Genomic DNA, 26919 nt, shown 5'->3' on the forward strand with positions numbered 1-26919 from the left:
ATGACATCATCAGTCTCAGCCAATCAGAGGTGATGTCGTGTCCCAAGTGCTGGATGTGATTGGGGAGCTGAGATTGCAGCGCATCAGTCCTGACCAATGGAGTGACGTTACGTTCATCAGCATGTTGTTGGGTCAATATCTGAAGCCGTTTCTACCGTTCGTGTCTCCATCCCTACTGCAGTGCACTAGCAGCAAAAACCTCAGCTGCCAAACTTACCAGCACATGTAAGAAAAGCATTTCCTCAACAATAGCTCAAGACTATCCTTGATAAGATGCTTTGTTCAACATTATTTCCAACCATTTCTCAGTCTGGCAGAGTTCCCGCTCATCAATGAGACGCAAGGAAGGAACATGGTGGAGTTTTTCATCTTGCCCTTCCTCAGAAACGCAACAGGTGAGGTGGAGGTGTGCAGTGGTCTGAGGCAGACTGTCACTCATGTTGAGCTTCTGGAGTTCATGAAGCTGATTTGACTGTGTGTGTTGTGTGTCAGATGCGGGCTGTCTGTCGAGTGCCAACACCAGTACTGAGTGGCTGCTGAAGAACTTTGGCTTGTTCGTTCAGTTTGTGTCTCTCACAGAACTGCTCTCCATCAACGCACACTTTGATCCCGTATGTCTTTACTTCTTCATCAAAGAACATGATAGAAGAATAAATACAATAATCTTGACGAACATCATCAGTGTTGTCTATACTTTTCCTCTAATGTTTGCCCTGTTGTTCTTCTGTGTGTCTTTAGTTGGAGACGCTGGTCTATCTGTCTCCAGTGCAGATGGCTGGACTGATGGTTAACGGTCTTCCTGGCCTTCAACAGAATTATGTTATCAACAGAGTGTTTGATCATCTTCTAGTGTCTCCTGTGGATCGAGGACTTCCTACAGTTCTCGAGCTCCTGTATGTTTATTCCACAAAGGTGAGAAGTGTTTCAGAGTTATGGCTGGAAGTCTTTGGCCATTTCTAGGTTCATACAGTAGAAGTTTTTCTGCAAACACTTTTCTGTGATTGATTGAACTGTAATGTCATAGCTCTTCTTTCCTATTATGCTATCGATCTTATGTTTCGTGTTATTGCTGCTTCCAGCTATAGTCCTCTATATGGAAATAAATGAGTTTAGTTTGTTTATGCATACTGGTTTTCTGTTCTAGATTCCACTCAGCTGTCAAACCAACCAGATAATGTAAGTGTTTGTTTATCAATAACCAAGAGAGGCCGAGACATCAGTGTTGGGATCCTCATGGCTGCTTCTTCTCTGTTATGATCAGCTTCACGCGACTTGACCACATCCTGAGATCAGCAGCGGGCGATCTGGAGCCCGTCATCTGGGCGAGCGTTTATAACCTCAGTCTCACGGCTCCAGCAGGTCAGCGCCGTGCCATCTGTGCTTCTCTGAGCCATGATGTCTGTTCCCCGTGTTCCTTAATGCTGTTTCTGCCTTTCCCACAGGTTGCTCTCTACTCCCAGTAGTGGATGAGGTATGTCTGTTATTTAAAGTGAATCACGTTTATGTTTACAGATTTCTAGCATTTAGTTCAGTACATTTCTCACCGTATTTGTCTTTTCCTCCACAGTGTCCTTTGACTCCATACAACGGTAGTCAGCGACTCCTCTTCATCTCTGTCTGTGCGTGATCATGTGTGAGTGTGCAGGAATGTGTGTGTGTCTGTGTATGTGATGTTTTCCTCTGTTTGTGTGTTTCAGAGACTCAAGTGTGTCGTGGAGTGGACAGGTAGAGTGAGGTTTTAATGACTGCTGTATTTTTCTGTTTCCCCGCCTCGACTTTGATTAATTGTGTCATCTCTGTCCTCAGTTCTGCATTACAGCTCTTCCTGAGCAACGGAGATGCTGCAAAGCGGCTTTGTGACTTCAGTATCGCAGAATATGCATGTGTCCCGGTAATCAGACATGAGTCTCTATCCCAGAATGCACCTCTCTGATCAGGCATGTGGCAGTTGTGTCAACAGTTGTGTTCGGATGTGCTTCAGGTGCTGAATGTCAGTGTGGAGCAGCTGGTGTCTGTGCTGGACTGTCACCTGTCCGCTGATGTCACCGACTCACCTGAGAGCTGGAAGCTCCTCCTGACCAGAGTCTCGCAGCTGCTGGACGCCACACTCATCACGCTCTCCAACAGGGTACGAGACAGCTGGAGTCACAGTCACTTCCCATGAAGCATTGCACAGCATGACAAACGTTCTGACAAAAGTAGTAACAGTTACACATAGTTCCATAGTGGACAAAAATGTCAATGTCTAAATCTGTCATAAAAATATGAAGCTTGGGAGCACAGACTTAAGTTTGGTCTCATTTTAAAGAAGACCCTTGGCAGATTATTGTTGAAGTAAAAAGTTTAAAAAGTAAAACAAAAAAAGTTATAGAGGTTTAAGTTGATGAAAATGATTTATGAACATTATTTTATGTAAAATATATATTTTATGAAACGTGTTGAACGCTATTACTGCTAGAAAATCAAAGCCATGAATATAAAAAGTTGTGTTCCAAATTGGAGGTTGATATCTTAGAAAATGAGCTTTCAGTGAGATTTTGTTTTGGCGCAGTACCAGACCTTCCCCTTTAGATGGCAGCAAAACTCGCGGTCACACACACACACACACACACAATCATAGCTGCACAATTCATCCAATTGGCTCTATAATATGCAGAATCAGAGAACAGGAATAAAGCGAGGATTTGCTTTATAGGCCAAACCTGAGAAAATTTGCCTGGCAAGCCAGACCTACATCAAGATGTTAGGTCTGGCAACTCACCATAGAAACGGCTCAATCCGAGCGGCGGGATAAACGGCTGTCTTTCATATTCCCTCTGCACGCAATAGGACAGCGCTTCAACCAACCAGAGCGTTTTGCCAACAGCGGAGCTAGTTGATAGATTCAACTTTTGCACGGTTTTGCAAGGCAAAACTATGAACACATCTTCCTTTTTTAAAGAATGACTTAAGTGCCGTTCTTTGCTCTTTTCTCAAAGACAAACTTAACTCCAAGTCCTCCAGAGTCGCGGCCAAAGCCGATTTGAAAGATGTTCGCCAGCAGCAGCAGCTTTTCTTTGTTTTCAAGTAGCAGCCGTCGCAACTCTGTCGTCATTATGTTAGGCCGCCCCGCCTACTCTATACACGACGTGATTGGCCTGACCCAATTTAGGTTTATGCAGCTAGAAAGTCAATGGAGAGTTGCTAGACTACCCTGGCTGCAAAATACATTTTGCTGCGGCTAGGGTGCGTCTAGATTTCTAGGCTATGAGAAAATGACACCATCTGGTAAAAAATAGTACGTATTGCCAAAAGAATGAATGTCTATTAACAAAGATTGCTTTATTTTATAGTTAAATTGACGTTTTAATGTGTTTCAATGGTGATGTTTTTGTCCTTAAAGTCCTGAGTGGAACTATTTTGAGTACCTAGTGTAAAATAGATGTATTAAAGGAAATGGGGGGAAATAGATGTAAAGGAAATAGATGTATTAAAGGAAATGGGGGGGAAATGGGGGTGTAGTCAAATTTCAATAAAAATACAGACCTGTGCCGGCAAAATGATAAAAAAAATAAAATAAAAAAAAACACACTGAAAAAGATAAACAGAACTTCCATGATTGATGTATAGTAATGTATTTGTGCTAACAGCTTGAGAACATTATTAAATCAGATTACTGAACGAACGGTAACTCTGAGAGAACCTTGCCAGAACGTTAGCTAAAGCTTTGGGAACATGATATGCTTAACAAAGTTAAATCTCAACTCATTTCATCAGTGTTTTCTTGCACACCTGAACTGCTCTGTTCTCTGTGTTCAGTCGGCGTGGTGGAGCAGCAGCTCTGGCTCCGCTCTTCTGGACGCTCTGCGCGAGCTGCGGCTGGACAGACTCCCGGACGATGGCAGCGTCGCGCTCTGGCTTGACAAGCATCTCCGACCGTTCCTGCCGGCCGCTTCGGGGCCGTTCCTGCAGTGTCTGCGCAGCCAGAACTTCAGCTGTCAGAACTTCCAGACAGTGTAAACACCAGATCTTCCTCACAATGCACAACACACCTCGCTTATGATCAGCACAGGCTGTAATGAGAGCGTTGCTGTTTATGGAGAATCTGTGTCCGTGGAGTGTTATTGACGTGTATGTGTGTGTGTGTGTGTGTGTGTGTGTGTGTGTGTGTGATGAAGGGTTGAGGCGTTCAGTGCAGGATATCTCCATATGAATGACCTTCAGCGACAGCTAACAGTGACGGACTTCATCGTGCCGTTCCTCTCTCGACAGACAGCAGGTGAAGAACACACGCTCTTCTCCTTTGTGTTTCATTCCCCTGTCCTGCTCAGACTAGCTCATTATTGACGCTCTGCAGTGATGTGATGACTTTGAGTTCATGTGTGTGTGTTTGCTCAGGTGCGGCGTGTGTGTCCAACGACAGCTCCCAGTGGCTCATCCGTAACTTTGGCCAGTTTTCTGCAATCGTCCCTCTGAATCAGCTGATCTCGCTCAACACACAGTTCAACCCGGTACAGGCAAAGTCAAAGATACACTGCAAAACACAATCACTGTGTTCATCAGCAATATGTCGGTTTTCCTTTTGAGAAGCAAAACTGAGTAATTATTGAGATTTAATCATTTTTTAGGTATAGGTTTGCGTTTGTGAATGGAAGTATCACCAGATCCTGTCTTCCGCAGTGTGACATACATCTCAGTTAAATGCATTCTTAAAAAAAAAGAAAAAATGTAGGGCAGGTACTTAGTTTTGTGCCTCAGTTGCTGATTGGATGTTGAGATGTGGGCGTGGCACTCAGCAGTGTATGCAGATGAGCGTGAGCTTGTAGGTCAGCAGTGTATGCAGATGAGCGTGAGCTTGTAGGGGGCGGAGCTTAAAGACACTAAATGAATGGAGAACCCTGCATAGGTCACCAGAGAGAAGACTGACGCTTCGCTGGAAGATCCAGTCATGACATTTGATTAAACATTATGAGGCCAGAGCATAACAGAACAAGAAACATATGGATGATTTCTCAGAACAAGTTTTGCTTCTCAAGTTCATTTGACTGTAGATGTTTGTGACTGCAGAAGAGTCTAACGCTCTTCCTCTGTGTGCAGCTGAGCAGCCTGTCCTCGCTCTCTCCAGAGCAGCTGGTTGAGCTGATGTTTGAGGATGTTCCTGGTCTTCCAGAGAAAGCTGTGGTCATCAATGCCGTGTTTGATCAGCTGATCGCATCTCCACAGGAACAGAGGATCCTCCCCACACTTCACCTCATGGTGGAGTCATCAAAGACGGTAAAAGGGTTTTCCAGCACACTTTTACATCTCGTTCTCACTGCTGTCCAAGCATTAATGTGTGGACGGGTTTCTTTCAGAGGAACATCTCCTGTGCGTCGTACCAAATCATGTGAGTAGTTGTCGCATACTGCGTGTGTTTCCAGTGTTGAATCTCACGCTCACGCTCTCACACGTCTGTCTGTCTGTCTGTCTGTCTGTCTGCTAGTTTCCACCGCCTGGATCACCTGATGGTCCGCGTGTCTGTGAATCTGGAGACGGAGATTCTGAGGAGCAAAGCGGCTCTGCTGCAGCAAGTCCCGCCAGGTGAGACACACTCCCCTTTGCTTTAAAGTCTCGTAGTCTCCTGGACTGGGATCACTCATATGTGAGTGTGTTGGACAGTAGCGTGCTTCATATGAACTCATCAGTGTGTCTTCTTCTGTCTCAGGTTGTGTGAGCTCCAGCAGAGAGGTGAGTGTTGAAGATGCTTTGGTTACGGTTATTTTTAAGCTGGAGATTTAAGCTCATTTGATGCTCATGTGAGTCTCTTCTGTCTCTCCCAGTGTGGCGTGACACCAGTGAACGGTCAGTATTCCTCTCTGAACCAGTTGAGTTGGGATTTCTGTCCTTAATCGTGCAAAATGTGAGCTGATGTCTCTCTCTCTCTCTCTCTCTCTCTCTCTCTCTCTCTCTCTCTCTCTCCCTCAGAAACGGCAGTGTGCAGCAGTGTCAACAGGTGAAAACACCTCCAGTAACCCTTCAGATTATTTTGTAACTCAAACAGTCTTACTTTTAATCAATTAATTGATTTCCCGAAGTAGAAAACAGCCGATTAATCAATTATCCAAAGAAAATAATCAGTCGATTAATCGATTATCAAAGTAATCATTCATTTCAGGCTAACAGCTAACATAAATAAATTCATTTTGCTATTCATTTGCTAACATTTTGCTAACATTACCATTAAGTAAATTCAATTTTTAAATCTTGTTTTTTGTTGGTTATGCGAAAGTTAACTTTTAACATTCCTTGTTAGCTGGAAAATGAGGCGTATCTATCTTCTGATTGTCTGTTTGAGGGCTTTCTGTGTTCTGATTGGCTGTTTTTACAGTTTCTGTGTTCTGATTGGCTGTTTGAGGGCTTTCTGTGTTCTGATTGGCTGTTTTTACAGTTTCTGTGTTCTGATTGGCTGTTTTAGAGTTTCTGTGTTCTGATTGGCTGTTTTTAGAGTGTCTGTGTTCTGATTGGCTGTTTCTGATTGGCTGTTTTTAGAGTGTCTGTGTTCTGATTGGCTGTTTTAGAGTTTCTGTGTTCTGATTGGCTGTTTTTAGAGTGTCTGTGTTGTGATTGGCAGTTTGATGCATATCTGTCATACTCATGGTTGTGTGTGTTATAGCTCTGGTCTGTTGGTGTATCTCAGCTCGTCTCATGACGGCAGTCGGCTCTGTGAATTCAGCATCACACAGTACGCTTGTGCAGAGGTACTCAAACACACCCGTACACACACACACACACACACACTTGTGAACACACACACTCTCTCTCTCTCTCTCTCTGTAAACGTGTGTTTTGTGTTGTGTTCAGTTGACAGATCTGAGCGCGCAGGACTTGGCGACGGTGTTGACATGCAGTCTCAATGGGAACGAAAGCGCGTCCGCAGAGACGTGGAAGCTGTTCACGCAGAAGGTCAACCCTGTGCTGGGTCCGGCGCTCGACCTGCTCGCCAACACGGTACAGACAACACACTCGCTCGGCCGTCTCTCTCAGTCCAGTTCAGGCTACTTCTACACCCAGATAAACCTGAGCCCAGCTGTTCTCCATGTTTACACACTAAAACTGGAGTTTATTTAATATGCTCTTCTAAGTGAAGACCCTAACCTTTTGATTTGTCTGTAGAGAATGACAACAGTGGATCAACTCTTAAGAAGCAATATTAACAAATAAAGTACAACGTAATAAAGTACAAAATAAAAAAGCAGAGTAAAATAAGCAAGAATATCAGTGAGTAATTAAGAAGGATGAACTGTCTGTCTCCATCAGAGGCTGAATAAGTCCCGCCCCTCAGTGTCATTCTTGAATATGATTGGAGAAGTCACTCTGAGCTCCACCAGCCTGAGAGATGATTCGTTCGTCCAGCGCTGGTTTAACTCCAGGCTCCGCCCACTTTTACCCTACGCCTCCGAGACGTTCCTGTCCTGTCTTTCCACCTTAGACTTCAGCTGTGACACCTTCAGGAGCGTGTGAGTTTACAACACACACACACACACACACACACACACACACGTGTTGCATGTTGACGCAGCTCTAAGACTTCGTCTCCTTCACAGTGTCCAGAGCTTCAGTCAGAGTTTTGACATCATGTCCACCGAGACTCAAGCGAACGTCTACGTTGACTTCATCAAAGTCTTCCTCTCTAAGAACAGCACTGCAGGTTGGCGTCTCTCAGGAACAGGTGAACCTCAGGGTTTGTGGCTAGCGCTCAGCTGTGACGTGTTGCTCTGTGTTTAGGGTGTGTGGGCGTCTCTCAGGGCAGCTCTGATTGGCTGATCAGCAGCTTTGGACGGTTCTCGGTCTTCACCACAGTGACTGACCTGCAGAGACTCAACCCCGGCTTCAGTGTGGTACGCACACACACACTCACAGCACAGCAGACATCCAGCATGTACAGATGTTGACGCGTGTTCACGTGTGTGTGTGTGTGTGTGTGTGTTTGTGCAGTTGGACACTCTGAGTCTGCTGAGCGTGAGACAGTTAGTGGAGGTTTCCAGCACCCCTGGAACTCTGTCCAGCGCCGCCGCCGTCTATAACCTCCTGATCCACGTGCCGGATGCACAGCTCACCACTTTCTACACTTCTTTCTCTGCAATGCTACAGGTGACACACACACACACTCACACTCACACCAACACACACTCACACACTCTCTCACACTCTCTCATTAGTTGCAGCCCTAGTTTTGATCAACTGTTTTTGGAATATCTGTGTTCTGATGGGCTCTGTGTGTAATATCTGTGTTCTGATTGGCTCTGTGTGTAATATCTGTGTTCTGATGGGCTGTGTGTGTAGTATATGTGTTCTGATGGGCTGTGTGTGTAGTATCTGTGTTCTGATGGGCTGTTTGTGTAGTATCTGTGTTCTGATTGGCTGTGTGTGTAGTATCTGTGTTCTGGTTGGCTGTGTGTGTAGTATCTGTGTTCTGGTTGGCTGTGTGTGTAGTATCTGTGTTCTGGTTGGCCGTGTGTGTAGTATCTGTGTTCTGGTTGGCTGTGTGTGTAGTATCTGTGTTCTGATGGGCTGTATGTGTAGTATCTGTGTTCTGATTGGCTGTGTGTATAGTATATGTGTTCTGATGGGCTGTGTGTGTAGTATCTTTGTTCTGATGGGCTGTGTGTGTAGTATCTGTGTTCTGATTGGCTGTGTGTGTAGTATATGTGTTCTGATGGGCTGTGTGTGTAGTATATGTGTTCTGATGGGCTGTGTGTGTAGTATCTGTGTTCTGATTGGCTGTGTGTGTAGTATCTGTGTTCTGATGGGCTGTGTGTGTAGTATCTGTGTTCTGATGGGCTGTGTGTGTAGTATCTGTGTTCTGATGGGCTGTGTGTGTAGTATCTGTGTTCTGATTGGCTGTGTGTGTAGTATCTGTGTTCTGATTGGCTGTGTGTGTAGTATCTGTGTTCTGATGGGCTGTGTGTGTAGTATCTGTGTTCTGATGGGCTGTGTGTGTAGTATCTGTGTTCTGATGGGCTGTGTGTGTAGTATCTGTGTTCTGATGGGCTGTGTGTGTAGTATCTGTGTTCTGATGGGCTGTGTGTGTAGTATCTGTGTTCTGATTGGCTGTGTGTGTAGTATCTGTGTTCTGATTGGCTGTGGTCTGTGTCTGTCAGGTGCAGGGTGTTGTTCTCCCTCCTCCAGTGAAGGAAGCGTTCCTGCAGCAGGTGTTTGACCGGGCCAATCTGACCACGTTATCAGATGATAATCTGCAGAACTGGATCCTGAACATACTGCCTCCGTTCATAGCAAACATTACAGTCCAACACGTGACGACTTACTTCAGCGTCGTCCAGCAGCGCCCCTGTCCGATCAGCCAGCAGGCGTAAGACTCACACACACACACACACACACACATGTGGACACACTCAAACTGTTGTGTGTGCTCACCGTGGCTTGTCCTCACAGGGTGCAGCTGCTGAACTCGTCCAGCTCCACCTTCCAGCCCGCAACACAAGATCAGATCTACCAGCAGATCCTCGGCTCTCTCACAGGTGTCCGTCCACCCGTCCCTTCATCCGTCCATGTGTTTATCACTCCATCCGCTCACCCCTCTGTCTCCACAGGCCCCACCCCGCTGCGCTGCTACAGCAACCAGAGCTACTACGCTTTCCTGACCTCATCCTTCATGAGTTTCCAGTTCCCGAATCTGAGCACCTTCCTGTCCCTGATGCCTCCCGCCCGCGTGCCAGAGGTCAGACCCGTCAGACCATCTCCATCCAGTGATCCCCGATTAGATCTGATGATAGAGTCCTTCACGTGTTGACTGTTCAGTTGATGAGTGCTTCTGTTGTGTGACGTGTGTCTCAGCTGATGGAGTCGATGTCTCCAGTGGAGGTCAGCAGTCTCCTGAACCGCCCGAACGCTGTGGACGATGTCACCAGAATCTGCCAGTTCTTCACCATCTACCCGAAGACGCCCCAGTACTTGCAGACGGTACAGACATCTTACACTCCCTCGTTTAACAGCTTATGATTGACTGTGAAATGGCCGTATCGCTGCAGTGCATGAGTCTGTGTGTGTCCGTGTCCCGCAGGCGCCGCTGGGGTCGCTGGCTTTGGCCCGGCAGGTGTTGTCCTGCGTGTGGCCTCAGGTTCTGAAGGTGGAGGTCCGGTCTGAGGTGGACCAGTGGTTCGAGTCTCGACTCATTCAGTACCTGCCGCTGCTCACCTTACAGTTCATCGGCCCAGACGTCATGCAAAATTCCTCCTGTCTCTCCTTCAAGAAGTTGTGAGTAGCACGTTTTCAATATGATGATAATAAGGAACAGTGTTGTGGAGCAGACACAAGCCTACAGGTGTGGTCGTCACATAATGGGGATTTCAGTGAGATTTCAGTGACATTTTCTGTTGTCAATCATGTAGCAAAGATGAAGCTCACAGCAAAGTCACTTTCAAACCAAGCAGATTTTTTGTTGGTGAACATGAAGAATTTACGTGAACACAAGCGAGACTAATTTCCCCCTAAATAAATAAATCTGCTGATGCCGGATTTCGTGTGTTTCTCTGTTCAGTGTTTCAGTGATGGCTAAATATAACTTCAGTGCAGCAGAGTTCACTCAGAGAGACGTCTACAACACCATCCTGGTCTACCTGAACACCTGTGAGTTACGGCTGATGGATTGCATGATTGATTCTGCTGTCTAATGATAATGAAGATTCGTCGGTGAGCTGTGTTTGTCATGTGTTCTCAGCTTCAGCTCCTAGATGTTATAATGCCTCGAACCCCGATCTCAACTCCACCGCCTGGTTCGCTGACTACATCTCCGTCTTCTTGAGCTTCATCACGCTGAAGGACCTGCTCCTCTTTGCCCCCATTCAGGTGTGACAACGGTTTGAAGAACTCGACCAGTTCAAAATGGCCAAAAAAACTTTGTCCTCATTTATTCACTCTCATGTTGTTCCAAACCGGTTTGACTGTTTTCTTTTGTGGGACTCAAAAACGTGTTTGTTTTTCAGCCGTTCCTGGAGAACCTGGAGAACCTGCAGCTCTTCAGTCAGATCGGCGTTCCGGGCGACGTCATGGATCACTACATGAGTCAGCTGTTCGAGCAGAATCCATTCTTCAGCGCCTACTAGTGAGAGACACCAACAATAACCATCCTTAATCACATCTCACTAAACTACACTTCGGTTTCTAAAGGGGGTATTCATAGCAATGTCAAAGAAGAACCATTTCGGGTTCCTCAAATATCATTTCAGCGATCAGTTCTTAAAAGAACCTTTTTTTTCTTTGAGTGAAGAACATTTCAATAATCTATACAACCTTTTCTCCACTATAAAGATCATTTTGTGCAATGGAAAGATTCTATGGATGTTAAAGTGTCTTCAGGGATCCATCAATACCCATCAAGAACCTTTTTTTAACAGTGTACCATTTGAAAAGACTGCTCTGGTTTGATGGTTTTAGGGAAGTGTTGGCCACTTGTCTGTGAGAAACCAACGAAGACTGTCGTTTCAACAGAACTGTGACACTGTCATTAGTTTGAAGCCAGGGTGTTTGTAGAAGACGCCCTGATGAGCTTTAACAGCTTTATCGTGATGTTTGTGTGTTTACAGTCTGCCTATGACGTTACGCTGCTCGGCTCCTGCGAGCTCCTTCCTTCAGTTGAGTGCGGAGCAGTTGAAGAACATCTCTTCCAGCATCAATCAGAACTGCTCCAACATCCAACCCGACGTACGTACAAGAGTGTGTGTGTGTTTATGTGTTTATGTCGTCAGAAACAAGCTCTATACAAGCTAAATGCATGTGTGTGTGTGTGCAGGTGTCAGCGGCTCTGGCGAGCAATGCGGCCGATCTGACGGTGGACTCTATCCAGGCTCTGGGTCAGTCGAGCACGGGTTTGAGCACGGCTCAGATCAGCGGCGCCGGAGGGAATGTTCTGTTCAGTGCTCTGTCTGTGCTCACATTCGTACAGGGCTGGAACCTCGATCAGGCCATGATGATCATACAAACCCTGCTGTCGTCTGGACTCTACCAGGTACATCCCCCAGTGACGCTTCAGAGCCAACGCTGAATCAACCGCTTGCGTCTCCGAGGAACTCCTGAATGGATCAGTGTTGTTGAACAAATCCTTATATCAGTGATTTATTGAGTAGGCACTCTTTTGAGTAGGCACTTATTCTGAATAAGTACTACTCTGTGACCGCTAAAAAGTATGTTCTATATAGTATTAATGTAATCCGGATGTAACACATTTAGCATGTTGTCATTATCATGTGATCTACCAGCGTCTCTTCACTGCCATTCATTAATCCTCTCCCGTGGCCTCATGGGATAGTAAAGTGTCCATCGTATGCACACTTCAGAGTCTCACCGGAAGTAGTAGGTCATCCGATTACTGTGATTTCGGACATGGTGTTTTTGTTGTTGTTGCCTATTATATTGTAGGGAAGAGTGCGATTTCAGATGCAGCCTCAGTGTTCAGTGTTGTTGAACAAATGGGTCGAGTCGATGATTCAGTGACTCACTCATACAGACTCGTTGGCCTACCTCAGTCTACTTGGCCTCAGTTACAGATGCTTCAACATTCAGCAGCCGGATTATCAACAGTGGCTAAGAATGGATCATATCTCCCATGTCCTTGCCTCAGTGCATTGGCTCCCTATAAAGTTTAGAGTCGACTTTAAGATTCTTCTTTTCGCATTCAAGGCACTGCACAGTTCGGCCCCGGATTATATTTGTGATCTTGTTAGGCCATACTCAGCCTCTAGGTCATTAAGATCTTGTGATCAGTTACTTTTATCTGTCCCTCACTCTCGTAGTAAATCAAAGGTGAGCTCTGGAACGGTTTACCTTTAAGCATCAGGGCCTCTCCATCGCTGGATGCTTTTAAATCCGGTTTAAAGACTTGTTTTTACTCTCTAGCATTCTAGTGATGCTGTGTATGTGTTAGCTGGTGTTATACATTATGTGTGTGTATTTTTTATATATTTAGATTGATTTTAATACTTGATTTTTATCTCCATTTCTGTCTTTTTTTTCTACTCCTTTAGTCTCTTACATTTTTATTTATTTGTATTGTGTTGTAAAGCACACTGGATCAACTACGGTTGTGTTAAACTGGAGCTGTATAAATGAATAAACTTGACTAGATGTACCAATACACATCTGTGTCTCTGTCCACGGCAGATTAACAGTGCGGACCGACTGGTGGGATTGGGAACGCTGATCATTGGTGTACAAACATCAGTCATCAACGGTATCTCAGGAAATGTGTTGCTTCTGGCCATGAAATCTCAATCATTCTTGGCCAATGTCATCGGCGCACCCATTATTCTCCAGCAGACCATCGTCAGCCAGGTAACTAACACACACACACACACACACACACACACACACACACACACACACACACACACACACACACACACACACACACACACGAGTACGTCTCAGGTTTGTCTCGTGACGTCTCTCTCTGTCTCTCTCTAGATCATCTCTGTGAACAGCTCGTCTGACGGCGTCATCACAAACGTTCCTGACCTGATGGCGACGGAGATCCCGCGCAACTTCCTGCTAAGCGTGTCGTCCTCCTCCGCGGTGGTGCAGACGGTCAATCAGAAGAAGTGGAAACACGAGCAGGTACGTCAGGCTCATCACGAATCTTAGAAGAAAGACCCTTCATCTGTTGGACCTTTCAGAGCTTCCCATCAATGGATCACTTTATGGATTTAGTTTTAATTAAAATAATAAATAAAAAAATTATGAATTAAACAGCTCGTAAACATACTTCATATCATGAGAAAACAATTAAAAATGAAATTATGTAATTATTTAAACAGGACCTATTATGCCATTTTACAAAGCCTTGATGTTGTTTTTAGAGAACACAAGCACAGGTTTTCATGCTTGAATTTTCAACAACACGTTATTTTCCACATATTTATCATTAGCTTTGTTGCTATCCACCTTTTTTATGCACATTTGGGGATTTTGCATAAAAAAACGCTGGATGGAAACGCCAAGATGCGTGTGAATTCTAAAAATGTGCATAAAAGCGTATGGACATCAAAAAAGTCATGTGACTGTGATGGGACGGCATAACTGGACCAACCACCGCACCGATCTCACTGCACAGCATCTGAAATGCCTGAGCAAACTCTGTTGTCAAAGTGGTTCGGTATAATCTCCTCCCAGAACTTACACGACTGAGTTCCCAAACAGCGGGATCTGCCTCAGAAAGCAAGATAACTCGTTTATTGAGCTTCGTCTGCGCGCTCTGATTAGCCATTGTTGCAGCTCCTCTCTTCCCAGTCTGTCAGTAACGACTTCCTGTCTCTATGAAGCCCCTCCTTCTGAAAAGCACACTGTGCTCTGATTGGTCGGCTGGATCAGTGCGTTCTGATTGGTCGAGCGCTTCGAGTGTGTTTGTGAAATGTCCCGCCCCTTACCATAACCACCAGTTTAACACACTACTAACTAACTCAACCAGGCCCCGCCCCTTTATTCTGCGTATGAATTATTATAATGAGGGATATTGTGACGTGTTCATTCCCGGAAGAAACTAGAAGAAAAGTTTCTAGGAAGAATGACTACAATGGAGGCGTTTCAGGAGTTCAGAAACACTGACACTGATATAGAGAAGAACTCCCGCTGGAGGGACTTTGGAAACATTTTTCATGCTCAAACATCAACATTACACACTAAAGAAAGTTGAACATGTGGAGCATAATAGGGCCTCTATAAGACACTCCTCAGGAGCGCTGGAGTTTGATATTGAACCCCATTGAACCTTTTTCCTAAGAGTGCATGTTCTGTCAGAAAGGAAAATGACATGTTGAGATTTCTTCCTCTCAGGCCGTTTTGCTCTTCGAAACCGTCGCGGCGGAGTTCAGCGACCCGGACGCGTGAGTGAATAGAGTTATCATTATTATCATCAGTCAGACTGGATGGTGAGGCTGTAGTTCTGACCGGATGTTGGTGTTTGTGCAGCATGTCTTTCCAGGTGCTGCAGGGCTTCACCTGTTCTCGAATCCAGAGCTTCAGCATTAGCAAAACCATGAGTCTGATCCGCGGCTGCCGGCAGCGAGGCAACCAGACGCTCGTCCTGCAGGAGTCACAGGTGAACACACACACTATTCTCAGAAATCTGCTCTGGTGACCTCAAACCCTGTTTAAAGAAGATGTGTGTGTGTGTGTGTCCTTCAGCTGACCTGCATGTACTACTACATCAAGAGTGCTGACCTGAACGCCTTCTCTCAGTATCCCGCCGAAGTGCTCCTCTACTACAAGTACGTCAGCAGCATTACTGGTGCTCATGGAGGAGCTGCTGAAGACTGGCTCATCACACGCTTGTTTGTCTGCTTGCTTGTGTTGCAGTTACTCAATGATTGACAGATCTCTGTGCCGCTCGTATTTCTCGTCTCTGGGAACGGCCAACTTCTCAGTGCTGTCCAGCGCTCTGTCCTTCAAGAAGCAAGTCTTGTTCAGCAGCGCCAGGGAGTGTCTGGTGAGCACAAACACACAAATTGTGATCATATTTCAGCTTTTTGCCTAAATGTAAGATTTATGCATAAATACAAGGAATGCAAAAGGTGCTCTTTCAGGATCTCGGTGCTCTTTGGCTGTAGGGATGGTTCCACTCACGAGGAAAAACAATCCAAGGCACTCGAGTAGTTCGTTTTTAGAAAAATATAAAAAGCCTTTATTCTTTATGGCTTAGATTTTAAGAACAGGTGACAAGCAACGGCACACCTACATGTTGCGGCCAATCAGCCTTCATCAGGGTGTGTGTGACAAACACAATCAGAGTATTTTAAAGGTGCTATAAGTGATGTCGGGAGACGTAACTTCTTTTTGACATTCAAATTGTTGTCAAACAAAACGGAGGCTAGCTAGACCCTCCCTCCTCCTCATCCCGTCTCCTCCCTCCTCCCCTCCCTTCCGGCATAAAGGAAAGTCAAAGTAGTCACTACAAACAAAGTTAAGTTTTACTGATACTTCATTCAATGTGTAATGTCGCCAAGTTAGATAAATGCTTTTATACATAGAATGCAGAAAAAGAGAAACATTATCTTAAACTATAACTCCCATACAAGGACGCAATAATAGCAAGATAACGTTAGCTTCGCGTTTCCCAGCGAGCATAAACAACGGAGGCGTCGTAAACAAATTTAGTCAAAGTTGTCAATAGCCTATAAATGAACATTCAAATTCATAACAAACAGTGGGTGAAAACAATCGTTCACACAAATTGTCGCCCTACTGTGAACTTGCTTGATCATTTACAACAGAGATTGATCGCTAGCTGCTAGAAACATATGTTGTATTCACCAAAGTTAACGCTGACTGCATAGTTCTAGCTAATTACATCCTTGTGTTGGTTCGGCGAACATGAACGTCAGTTTAGAAAGAAAAATGGATTTACCTGTTCTGCAAAAACAGAGCAACTGAATGTTGGATTGGAATCTCTTCTGCCGGCGGAGTTCTCGCCACCTTTCGAAGGTTTTCCCGATGTAAATTCGGTACTTTGCGCGTTCCTTATCCTTGTCCCTCTTCTTTGTAATTTGTTCATCAGAACGTCGTCTCTTTGGTCGTGTGTCGGCCATAATTCAAACTTCCCTCTTGATGCTTCTCTCTCCTCCACACCCCCTTCATGTGTACGCGCACTAACCCCCCGAACCCCACCTTGCCAGTGATTGGCTGGAGCACTGTGTGTTGTGTTTCGTGGTGCGGGTGAGCCCAGTCTGTTTTTGTTGCCGTTTGTAGAGCCTGTGGTGTCCAGAGAGACCACGTTTTTTTACAGTGTGTTCAGGGGACAGGCAGCGAGCGGATAGTGAGGAGAAGTTTGCTGTATGTGACAAAAAATGTTTTGGCCTAAAAAACGTGTGACATGGCTTAGAGCAATCAGTTAATCACACGGCAATCATGCGGCACAGGTCAAACAGAAAAGAGAACGCTCAAATATTACAAAGAACATATATATCACCAAAAACATGACTAAACCAAGCAAAAAACAAACTTATTAATTACAAATACATTATCATAGATAAATAAATTGGAATATATGTATCAAAATCCACAAGTCAAAAATGTATTCTCAATTCCAAAACTATTTAAGAAAAAAAAATCATAATTATATACAGATCAGATTTATACGTTTGAATTGCATATAAAATGTCCATCACTTTGTATCACACAGTTTTAACATAAACAAACTAATAAACTTATTGTAATGCGTGTTTGTCAGTCATGCATAAATTCAAATGGATCAGAATCAGCATAAATCTGTTCACTGTGAAAACAATCAAACTTATTCAGTTTCACGAGTTCACACTTACATATAATTTGAAGGGGTAAGGTTTAATGCGTATTTGGCGTGCTGTCCGGAGGGAGGGCTCCGAGCTCGGAGTTCGGCCCGAACCCAGAGTACTCCCCCCGTATGTAAGTGTTTAGGACTAGAAGCGTGGAGAAGGGGTGGTGGAGGGATGCTGCAAAACTGTCAATGGAATGAGGTGAGACTGCTGAGTATATATATACATACACCTCTTACCAGTGATTGCTGAGTGCTCTCCACTTGTGTTAATTTGTGAGCTCCACTTGAGCTCCTCCCGAACCTTGTTAATAAAACATCATTAAAAAGTATAAACATGGTTCAAATATGGAACAATAATCCTTTAGTTGTAATGTTCCCACTGTAAAGTGTAAGGCTGCATTAGCATTAGTGAACATGAGCTGGTGTTTCAGGGAATCTCGGGCTTCAGCATCACTCGGGCGCAGCTGGAGGTTCTGGGCGGCATGTGCTGCTTCGTGGGCGCCGACTACATCCAGAACTCAGACCCGTACGTGCTGGAGAAACTCAAACAGTGTCAGGATTTATCGTCTCAGCAGATCTCTGGGGTCGAGACTGTCCTACTGAGAGGAAACACCACCTACGGGTACAAACTCACTCGCACACGCCACTCAAGGCCGCTCCCACCAAGGACGATAACTATATCGATAACCGTCACGATATAGTTTATATAGGGCTGTCAAAATTAACTTGTTAACGCATGCCATTCATTTTTTCAGTTTAGAGTATTAAAAATATTGAACGCAATTAATGCAGCATCTGTTTTTTAGTTATAAAAAAGGGTTTTTCATAGTTATTGTTGTAGTTATCATTATAGTTATTGTTATCGTTATAGTTATAGTTATCATTATAGCTGGAGTCTGCTGGTGTGGACACTAATATAGTTATAGTTATCGTTATAGTTATCGTTATAGCTGTTGTCTGCTGGTGTTTATCATTATAGTTGACATTATGGTTATTAGGGCTGGGTCAATAAATCAATACAGCGAATAAAAGGAATAAATAAAAGGTTGAAGCGAATTACAAGGGTGTTTGCAGTGGCTGTTTACATTAATCTCGCGTCATAAAAGCATTCTGAGGCTCTAGCCTAGAGCGGCCTCTGCCGTTAAACACTAGCCTAGAGCGCCCTCTGCTGTTAAAAACTTAAAAACTAGCCTAGAGCGCCATCTGCTGTTAAAAACTAGCCTAGAGCGCCATCTGCTGTTAAAAACTAGCCTAGAGCGCCATCTGCTGTTAAAAACTAGCCTAGAGCGCCCTCTGCTGTTAAAAACTTAAAAACTAGCCTAGAGCGCCCTCTGCTGTTAAAAACTTAAAAACTAGCCTAGAGCGCCATCTGCTGTTAAACACTAGCCTAGAGCGCCATCTGCTGTTAAAAACTAGCCTAGAGCGCCATCTGCTGTTAAAAACTAGCCTAGAGCGCCATCTGCTGTTAAACACTAGCCTAGAGCGCCCTCTGCTGTTAAAAACTAGCCTAGAGCGCCATCTGCTGTTAAAAACTAGCCTAGAGCGCCATCTGCTGTTAAAAACTATTCTAGAGCGCCCTCTGCTGTTAAACACTAGCCTAGAGCGCCCTCTGCTGTTAAAAACTTAAAAACTAGCCTAGAGCGCCATCTGCTGTTAAAAACTAGCCTAGAGCGCCATCTGCTGTTAAAAACTAGCCTAGAGCGCCATCTGCTGTTAAAAGCTTAAAAACTAGCCTAGAGCGCCCTCTGCTGTTAAAAACTAGCCTAAAGCGCCCTCTGCTGTTAAAAACTAGCCTTGAGCGCCATCTGCTGTTAAAAACTAGCCTAGAGCGCCCTCTGCTGTTAAAAACTAGCCTAGAGCGCCATCTGCTGTTAAAAACTAGCCTAGAGCGCCATCTGCTGTTAAAAACTAGCCTAGAGCGGCCTCTGCTGTTAAAAACTAGCCTTGAGCGCCCTCTGCTGTTAAAAACTAGCCTAGAGCGGCCTCTGCTGTTAAAAACTAGCCTTGAGCGCCCTCTGCTGTTAAAAACTAGCCTAGAGCGGCCTCTGCTGTTAAAAACTAGCCTTGAGCGCCCTCTGCTGTTAAAAACTAGCCTAGAGCGCCATCTGCTGTTAAAAACTAGCCTAGAGCGCCATCTGCTGTTAAAAACTAGCCTAGAGCGGCCTCTGCTGTTAAAAACTAGCCTTGAGCGCCCTCTGCTGTTAAAAACTAGCCTAGAGCGCCATCTGCTGTTAAAAACTAGCCTAGAGCGCCATTTGCTGTTAAACACTAGCCTAGAGCGCCCTCTGCTGTTAAAAACTTAAAAACTAGCCTAGAGCGCCATCTGCTGTTAAAAACTAGCCTAGAACGGCCTCTGCTGTTAAAAACTAGCCTAGAGCGCCCTCTGCTGTTATAAACTAGCCTAGAGCGCCCTCTGCTGTTATAAACTAGCCTAGAGCGCCCTCTGCTGTTAAAAACTAGGCTCAGAATCGATTTGCGATGCATTCTGAAAAAATTGGAATCGATCCACGAATTGCGATGCATCGATATATTGTCCCAGCCCTAATAGTTATGGTTCTTAAAGCAACACATATCACACACTTCTGCTGTCATTACATGATGTGAGATGTTCCTCTCAGGTCTCCAACCAGCTGGAACAGAGCGACTCTGGAGAACCTGGGGATCCTGCCGCTGTACGTCACCACAAACATATGGAGCAAATTCTCACAGGTAGAGTACGGTAAACACAGGTAAACACACGGCTGTTTGTGTGCTTCACTGGTAACTCTGTGTGTGTGTGTGTGTGTGTGTGTGTGTGTGTGTGTGTGTGTGTGTGTGTGTGTTATCAGGAAAACAAGCAGAGGTTTCTGAAGACGTTTATCCGTGACCTGAGGAGCAATGCAAAGGCTTCAGAAGCGAAGATCCTCAACATGATGAACGAGGTCAACAAAATCACACGAGTCAAAATCAGGAGATCCGCAGGTGAGAGATACCACAGAAACATTATCACACTAAAGCTTACGTATTTACCCAGCAGAAAGAGCATAAACACAGCAGAAACAGCAGGATTTCAAGAACAACAGATATAATCACACTACATTATGAACTGCCGTGCTCATATTTCTAATATTTCTGAAGCTGCACTGGTGTGTGTTTCTGTCGTGTCCTGTAGAAACAGCATGCAATGCTGGAGAAATAAAGCAGGTTCAGGTTTACAGCGACATGTTTCCGTTTGCCTACGACGTGACGCAGTTTAACGCGTGTTTGAGTGTCCAAACTGTGAAGGACAACCTGGAGGCCATCACTGATAGAGTTCACGACAGGAGCTTCCAGAGGATCGTCCTGGACAGACTCAACCAGGTAACAACACACACACACACACACACACCTGAACACTGCGCTGTCAATCACAGTGTTGCCATAGAAACACCTTGTGTTTCCCGCCCCTCGCAGGCGTATCCTGACAGACTGTCTGACGAGGTGCTGCAGGTCTTAGGCTCCGCCTCCCGCACCGCCACACCTGATGATGTCAGAAAGTGGAACGTGATGAAGATCGACACGCTCTCGTCTCTGATGAACCAACGCAACGGAGACTGGGACCCTGAGATGGTACTGTGTGTGTGTGTGTGTGTGTGTTTCAGCAAACCAAACGTCATGAAGTCGGGCTGGTTCAGTGTTCTGATGTGTGTGTCTCTCTCAGGTCCAGCTGCTGGTCAGTAAGTATCTCAGTGTGAGTGGAAACACTCTCGGCACTTCCGAGCTGAACGCACTGGGAGGAGCTAACCTGTGTGCGCTGACCACGAGTGTGCTGAACAACATCACGGCCGCCAGTGTGGAGTGAGTACACACACACACACACACACACACACACACACACACACACACACACACACACACACACACACACACACACACACACACACACACACACACACACACACAACCCTCGGGTTACCAGCCTGACTCTGTAACCAATAGGCCACGACTGCACCTGAAACTGAACTCTCACTGAAACCTTTTTGAATTGTTGCATATTAAAACATTATTTAGTTTGTTTATTGGGACTTTTGGACGAATGTAGTTTAAACCTGTAGACTCATACGTGTGTGTGTGTGTGTGTGTGTGTGTGTGTGTGTGTGTGTGTGTGTGTTTCAGGCGAGCTTCTGCTCTCTCTTTGACCAACTGCAGCTCAGAGAAGAAGTCGATTCTGTTCAGTATCGCTCTGAACGCATTCAGCGCAACAAACACACGCAATACAAACAGCGTCAGCATCCCGACATACCAGCTGTTGCAGAACTACCTCGGTAACAACACACACACACACACACACACACACACACACACACACACACACACACACACACACACACACACACACATACACACACACATACACACACACACACACACACACACACACACACACACTGACCTCACACTTCTGCAGTCAGGCTGAACTTGTGTTTGTGTTTGTGTGTGTGTTTGTGTGTGTGTGTGTGTGTGTGTTTTCAGGTGGTGCCGATTCGACGTTTATTCGTAGACTTGTAAACTCCAGTGTGAATATGGACGTGCCGACCTTCATGAGTCTGAACCAGAACATCATCAACGTGAGTCTCTGTCACTCCTGCTGCTTTAACCTGCGCTTGGGAATCATCAGTGTGTGTGTGTGCTAGATTCACTTCATCATTTGTGGACAGGAATTTACAGCATTTCCATATTCCAAACACAACAGCTTGAGGATTTGATAAGTTATAAGCTCAAGGCTTTCAAATATAAATGTTAGTTCTGTAAATTGTGGTGGAAAATAAAACTACTTAACACACATTTGATGTCAAAAGGGCTTGGCTGACAGAGCAGTTTGGGAACCCCTGGTGTAAATGCACAGGAAACATTAGCGAACAGACACTGACCTCAGCCTGTTTGTGGGCTGCTTGTTTTTGAGTCTGCTCCGCCTCATTGGTCGAGGTGTTTATTGATCATTAATAATGAGCTGGTGTGTGTTTGTGCAGGTGCTGAACGTGCCTGATGTGAAGGGTTTGCTGGGAGTGAATGTAGGCGATCTGAAGACGTATGAAAACACGGCACCGGTGCAGGAGTGGATCAGGCTTCAGCCTCAGTCGGATCTGGACTCGCTGAACATCGGCCTAACGGGCGGCAGGAACTCCAGCGTCACTGAAACCAGTACCAGCACCAGCACCAGTACCAGCAGCACTAAAGCCCCGTCAGCCGCCGCCACCACAGGTAACACTCACACCCCACCAACACCAGCGCATACACACCGTATCTCCTGCGTAAGACTGGAATATCTCATGAAACATTACTGCGTCTGCTAGACTCTTCACTGGGACTCGTAAACACTGATTTTAGCCTCACTTCATTGGTTGCCTGTGCAGTTCAGAATTGATTTTAAATGACTGATTTTTGTATACATGTATTTCCATAGTAGTTTATACTAGTGCTGTCAAACGATTAAAATATTTAATCGCGATTAATCGCATTAATGTCATAGGTAACTCGCGATTAATCGCACATTTTTATCTATTCTTAATGTCTCTTGATTTATTTTTGTCCCATTATTTTTTTCTCATTTTAATGCTCTTATCAACATGAAAAAAGCGGATTGGCTTGCTTTGTGCAGATTTTTTTATTATTGAAAACAACATTGGCAATACTGTGTTCAATTTCACACTAACATTCTCACTTGGAGCAAATAATCTCTCACACAATGTAACACTGTCCATCAATAAAAGGGTGAAAGAAATCCTGACGAGGTCCTGATATTGACGAGGGTTTGGAGAATTCGCATCAGCTGTGTGTGTGTATAATTTGGCCCCAGCATACCTAGTGCATCTCCTTCATATACATAAAGCTTCTAGGTCTCTCAGATCAGCACATCAGATCATCCTAGACATTCCAGGGATTAGACTGAAATTGAGTGGTGATCGAGCATTTGCTGTAGCAGCTCCAATCTACCTCTACATCTCAGACTGGCTCCCTCTTTAGCTTACTTTAAACCAAACCTGAAATTACATTTGCTAGAATTAGCGTTTGGTTCAGTTGGTTAATTGGCAAGAGGCTCTTCACAGATGTGTGTTAGTCATTGTTTTGTCTGAAAGTACATTTTATTTATGTCATTTTATTGTGTGACTGCACAGCACATTGGTCAACATTACGGTGTTTTAATGGTGCTTTATAAATAAAATAAATTCAATTAAATTACTGAATAAAGCAGTGTTTCCAACCCATGTGATCAAGAGAACAAAATCATCACTTCTTGGGAAACTGGTGCAAAATATCAGTAATAAAACTGTAAGTTGCTGCAATCGGGCCATTGGTCCGCTGGTTAGTCCAGTGATCCAATCACAGCCTCTGCTGAGGCGAAGTCACATGAGGTTTGCGGGATTTATTCAGTAAATGTGTTTCTATAGTAGTTTATACGCATGTATTCTTATCGGATAAAACAATTATCCCCCTCAATTGAGCGCATACCATTTTTATGCACTTCTTGGGGTTTCCTTCCAGATTACAAACATAGATTATATAGATAACAAACATAGGGCCCTATCTTGCACCCAGCACAATTGACTTTGTACACCGACGCATGTATCATTCCTATTTTGCACTTTTCCCTCCACAGACATGTCGGTAAATTAGGGAATGAACTTGCGCTCCCGGTGGCGGTTCAGTGAAAAGAGGAGGCGTGTTCCGGCGCAAACGTTCCCTGGTGCTATTTTGCAGTTTCAGAAAACAATTCCGCCACAGACCAGGAGAAACCTCGTCTAAAGTCAGCGGCGCGTTATTCAGATGCTATTTTAAGGGCGCATGCTTGGCCATAATGTAGCGTGTGCACAACGCACACACACTTTGCTTCTCTACTCTATTCATTATCTATTCATAATCCGCCATGGAACAAGCGCGCCTGCTCTTAAAGGGAATGTGAGATGATGCTCTGATTGGTTTATTTCACGTTACGCCCAAACCACACCTATGAGTAATGAAGCTACTTCAAACCAACACATTTTAGATTAGCTTCGGAGAGTCATTTATCCCGCCGGTATAATAGCAATCCGCCATGGAACAAGCGCGCCTGCTCTTAAAGGGAATGTGAGATGTCGCTCTGATTGGTTTATTTCACGTTACGCCCAAACCACACCTATGAGTAATGAAGCTACTTCAGACCAACACACTTTAGATTTGCGTCGGGCGCAAGAGTCATTTATCCCGCCGGTATAATAGCAACAGAGCCCAAGACCCGCCCACAAAGTTACTTGCGTTTCGCGTTTGATACTTGCGATTCAGATCGTTAAAATAGGGCCCATAGACTACAAACATGGATTACATAGATTAAAAACATAGACTACAAACATAGATAAGATGACGACAAGCTGCACTGCTCTTCTGCTGGCCTGTTATTAATGAGAGTTATCAGGAACTGAGAGGGGAGTTTCACTATATAAAATGAATACATTTAAGACTGAGTGCAGTTCAATCATCAAAGGTGTGGTTGTGCTATAGATGTGGAAATCAGCCTTGAACTATCATTGTTTGTGTCTGGTGTAGATCTAAAGATGTCAAGCGTCCATTAGTCTTTCTGAAATGCTCAGTTCGGGTGACTGAAGAAATGTGCTGAATGTGTGTTTGTAAACGGTAATTTGATCTTAATATCTGTGTGTGTCTCTGCAGCTGCCGCATCCAGAGTTTGGGCACCAGCCTTTCTGCAGCTGGTCCTATTGGCTGTTACCATGACGACACTGATGACATCATCCTCCCTGTACTGACCATCTCTCTCTCTCTCTGTGTCTAGTATTTAAAAGAGTTTCTGCACTTTCGCCTGTAATGCACTTTCACTTTTCACAAATTGTTGTGAACTGTTTCTGTGTGGAATTGACGAATAAATCATATTTGATTCAGATGACACACATTTATCAGGATCAGTCATTTACTGCGGATGTTTCAGAGAGAACGCTTGATGTGCTCACATCTGATTTACATCAACATTGTTTCACGAGTTCACATCTACATATAATTAATACAATAAGTTTATGCATATTTGGCGTGCTGTCCGGGGGGAGGGCTCCGAGCTCGGAGTTAGGCCCGAACCTAGAGTACTCCCCCCAGTGTAGATGGAACTGGAAGTGTAGATGGAACTGGAAGTGTAGATGGAACTGGAAGTGAGGAGATGGGGTGGAGGAGGGATGCTGACAAACTTTCAATGAACAGAGATAGGTCTGCTGTGATTTTATACTCTGTCATTGAGTTGATTACTGATTAATCTCCAGCTGTGCATAATTTGGTTAATTATCTGAACCTGCTCCTCCCGAACTTTGTTAATAAAACATCATTAAGATTCGACCCAGTTCAATTCAAAATCTCAAATACATTTAGTTGAAATAACTGAAAATCGTTTTTGTTTGCATATGTGTGATGAAAATGAACTTTTGCGACTGTAATGTAGAGGGCTGTAAACTGTTGTAAACCTTGTAAAGAGATTATCCATGAACCATCAACACTACAGGTCACTCCACAAGAACTGAAACTGTAATAAAGGTAAAAACTGTGTATGGATAAAAGCACATGATAGATGATTGTAGTCTTGGTTATCATTTTCACACATTTTCTTCTATGTTAAAATAAAAAAAATCAATATAATTTTGTTCTCTTTTTAATCATTCAATGAATTTTATTTCAAATTCTGCACACCATTTTCTTCACACTGTAGAGTTCAGCATGGGTAGGCAGAGGACATAATGTGCTGGGCTTTTAAGAAAGACGTGAATTCTGGGCGCACTACATCTTCTGCCGAGGAGAGCTGTTGTTTTATGTCCATTGACTCCCATAGTAGGAAAACAAGCTACCGTCAACTGTCTAGTTACCAACATTCTTTAAAATATCTACTTTTGTGTTCAACACACAGTTTGTCTTGTATATTTTTTATTATATCAGATAACATTTCCCACTGGAGAGGTTCGACCCAATGCCCTTCATCACAGCATGGACTAAGGCATCGCACATCCATTTCTTGGGTTTCTGGACGAGCTGAAAGCAAGCTGAGCCCAGGCCTCTGTGGGCGACTCTGTGTTACGGCAAGGCATGTCATTTACTCCGTGTTGTGTCTCGGTGGGTTATGGGTCTGTGTGCGTGACTCTAGGCGTAAGTGAACGGAGGAACTATGCTGTTCTTCTGCAGCTCGACGAGTAATTTAACCGTTGTTCATGTGAACTCAAAGACAGCCTATGTATAGATTATGTGTGTGTGGCTGTTTGCTGTCTGACCTCTCAACTCGTGTGGATAAAGTATAATAGGGTAAACCTGTGCAGTGATGTGTCCTATATAGTGCTGACACTTGTGGCTGTTGTGTGTCAGTGTAAGTCACTGTAAGTATAGTTCAACACTGGTGTCACACTGCGTTACAATGAGCTGCTATTAGAACTATGATATTATATTCTATACGTTTATGAATTCTATTGAGAAACCACGAGAAAAAGGTGAATAAAGACTAAGAGACAATGTTCAGAAATATTCATTATTATGATGTGTTGAGCTGTGCTGTATAGCTGTGTTTTGCGGTGTGTTCATTGTCAAACTCAAATTACTTTATTATTAATTATTAAAAAATGCCATTATTATATATGAAAAAGTTCATTGTATTTTATCGACACAATATTTGAGTTTGTCTTGTA

At 44.4% G+C, this 26919-nt stretch overlaps 2 protein-coding genes across 2 annotated transcripts; both read left to right on the forward strand.

Annotated features, from left to right (window-relative positions):
* Nucleotides 1–315: 315 nt before the first annotated feature.
* Nucleotides 316–4690, forward strand: LOC311077482 (uncharacterized protein). Its single transcript, XM_084106014.1, has 13 exons — nt 316–395; nt 493–611; nt 739–912; nt 1145–1176; nt 1262–1359; nt 1443–1471; nt 1568–1589; nt 1698–1725; nt 1807–1891; nt 1982–2128; nt 3799–3995; nt 4158–4258; nt 4378–4690. Exons 1-13 carry the CDS (start codon nt 353–355, stop codon nt 4563–4565), a joined length of 1263 nt encoding a protein of 420 aa, XP_083962140.1. The 5' UTR covers nt 316–352; the 3' UTR covers nt 4566–4690.
* A 66-nt stretch (nt 4691–4756) lies between these two features.
* On the forward strand, nt 4757–26919 carry mslnb (mesothelin b; the record flags this gene model as incomplete). Its single annotated transcript, XM_084093066.1, has 39 exons — nt 4757–4828; nt 5077–5253; nt 5334–5365; nt 5462–5559; nt 5684–5706; nt 5799–5820; nt 5944–5971; nt 6632–6716; nt 6820–6966; nt 7276–7475; nt 7563–7666; nt 7744–7856; nt 7954–8109; nt 9120–9328; nt 9412–9497; nt 9570–9697; nt 9814–9939; nt 10040–10233; nt 10517–10605; nt 10697–10824; nt 10962–11080; nt 11562–11679; nt 11768–11983; nt 13135–13305; nt 13438–13587; nt 14803–14852; nt 14938–15067; nt 15154–15236; nt 15325–15454; nt 17692–17882; nt 19879–19969; nt 20089–20221; nt 20412–20599; nt 20693–20848; nt 20940–21076; nt 21395–21543; nt 21752–21846; nt 22249–22480; nt 24923–26919. The coding sequence occupies 39 exons, from the start codon at nt 4757–4759 to the stop codon at nt 25015–25017; spliced, it is 4851 nt and encodes a 1616-aa protein (XP_083949192.1). The 3' UTR covers nt 25018–26919.

The sequence above is a fragment of the Abramis brama genome (assembly GCF_963993115.1).
Source record: "Abramis brama genome assembly, chromosome: 2".
In the NCBI taxonomy this organism is placed as follows: Eukaryota; Metazoa; Chordata; class Actinopteri; order Cypriniformes; family Leuciscidae; genus Abramis; species Abramis brama.

Coding starts and splice junctions, on each gene's coding strand:
- LOC311077482 (XM_084106014.1), top strand. CDS start 353: ATGGTGGAGTTTTTCATCTTGCCCTTCCTCAGAAACGCAACAG. Junction 396..492: donor CTTCCTCAGAAACGCAACAG/GTGAGGTGGAGG, acceptor GTTGTGTGTCAG/ATGCGGGCTGTCTGTCGAGT. Junction 3,996..4,157: donor TGTCAGAACTTCCAGACAGT/GTAAACACCAGA, acceptor TGTGTGATGAAG/GGTTGAGGCGTTCAGTGCAG.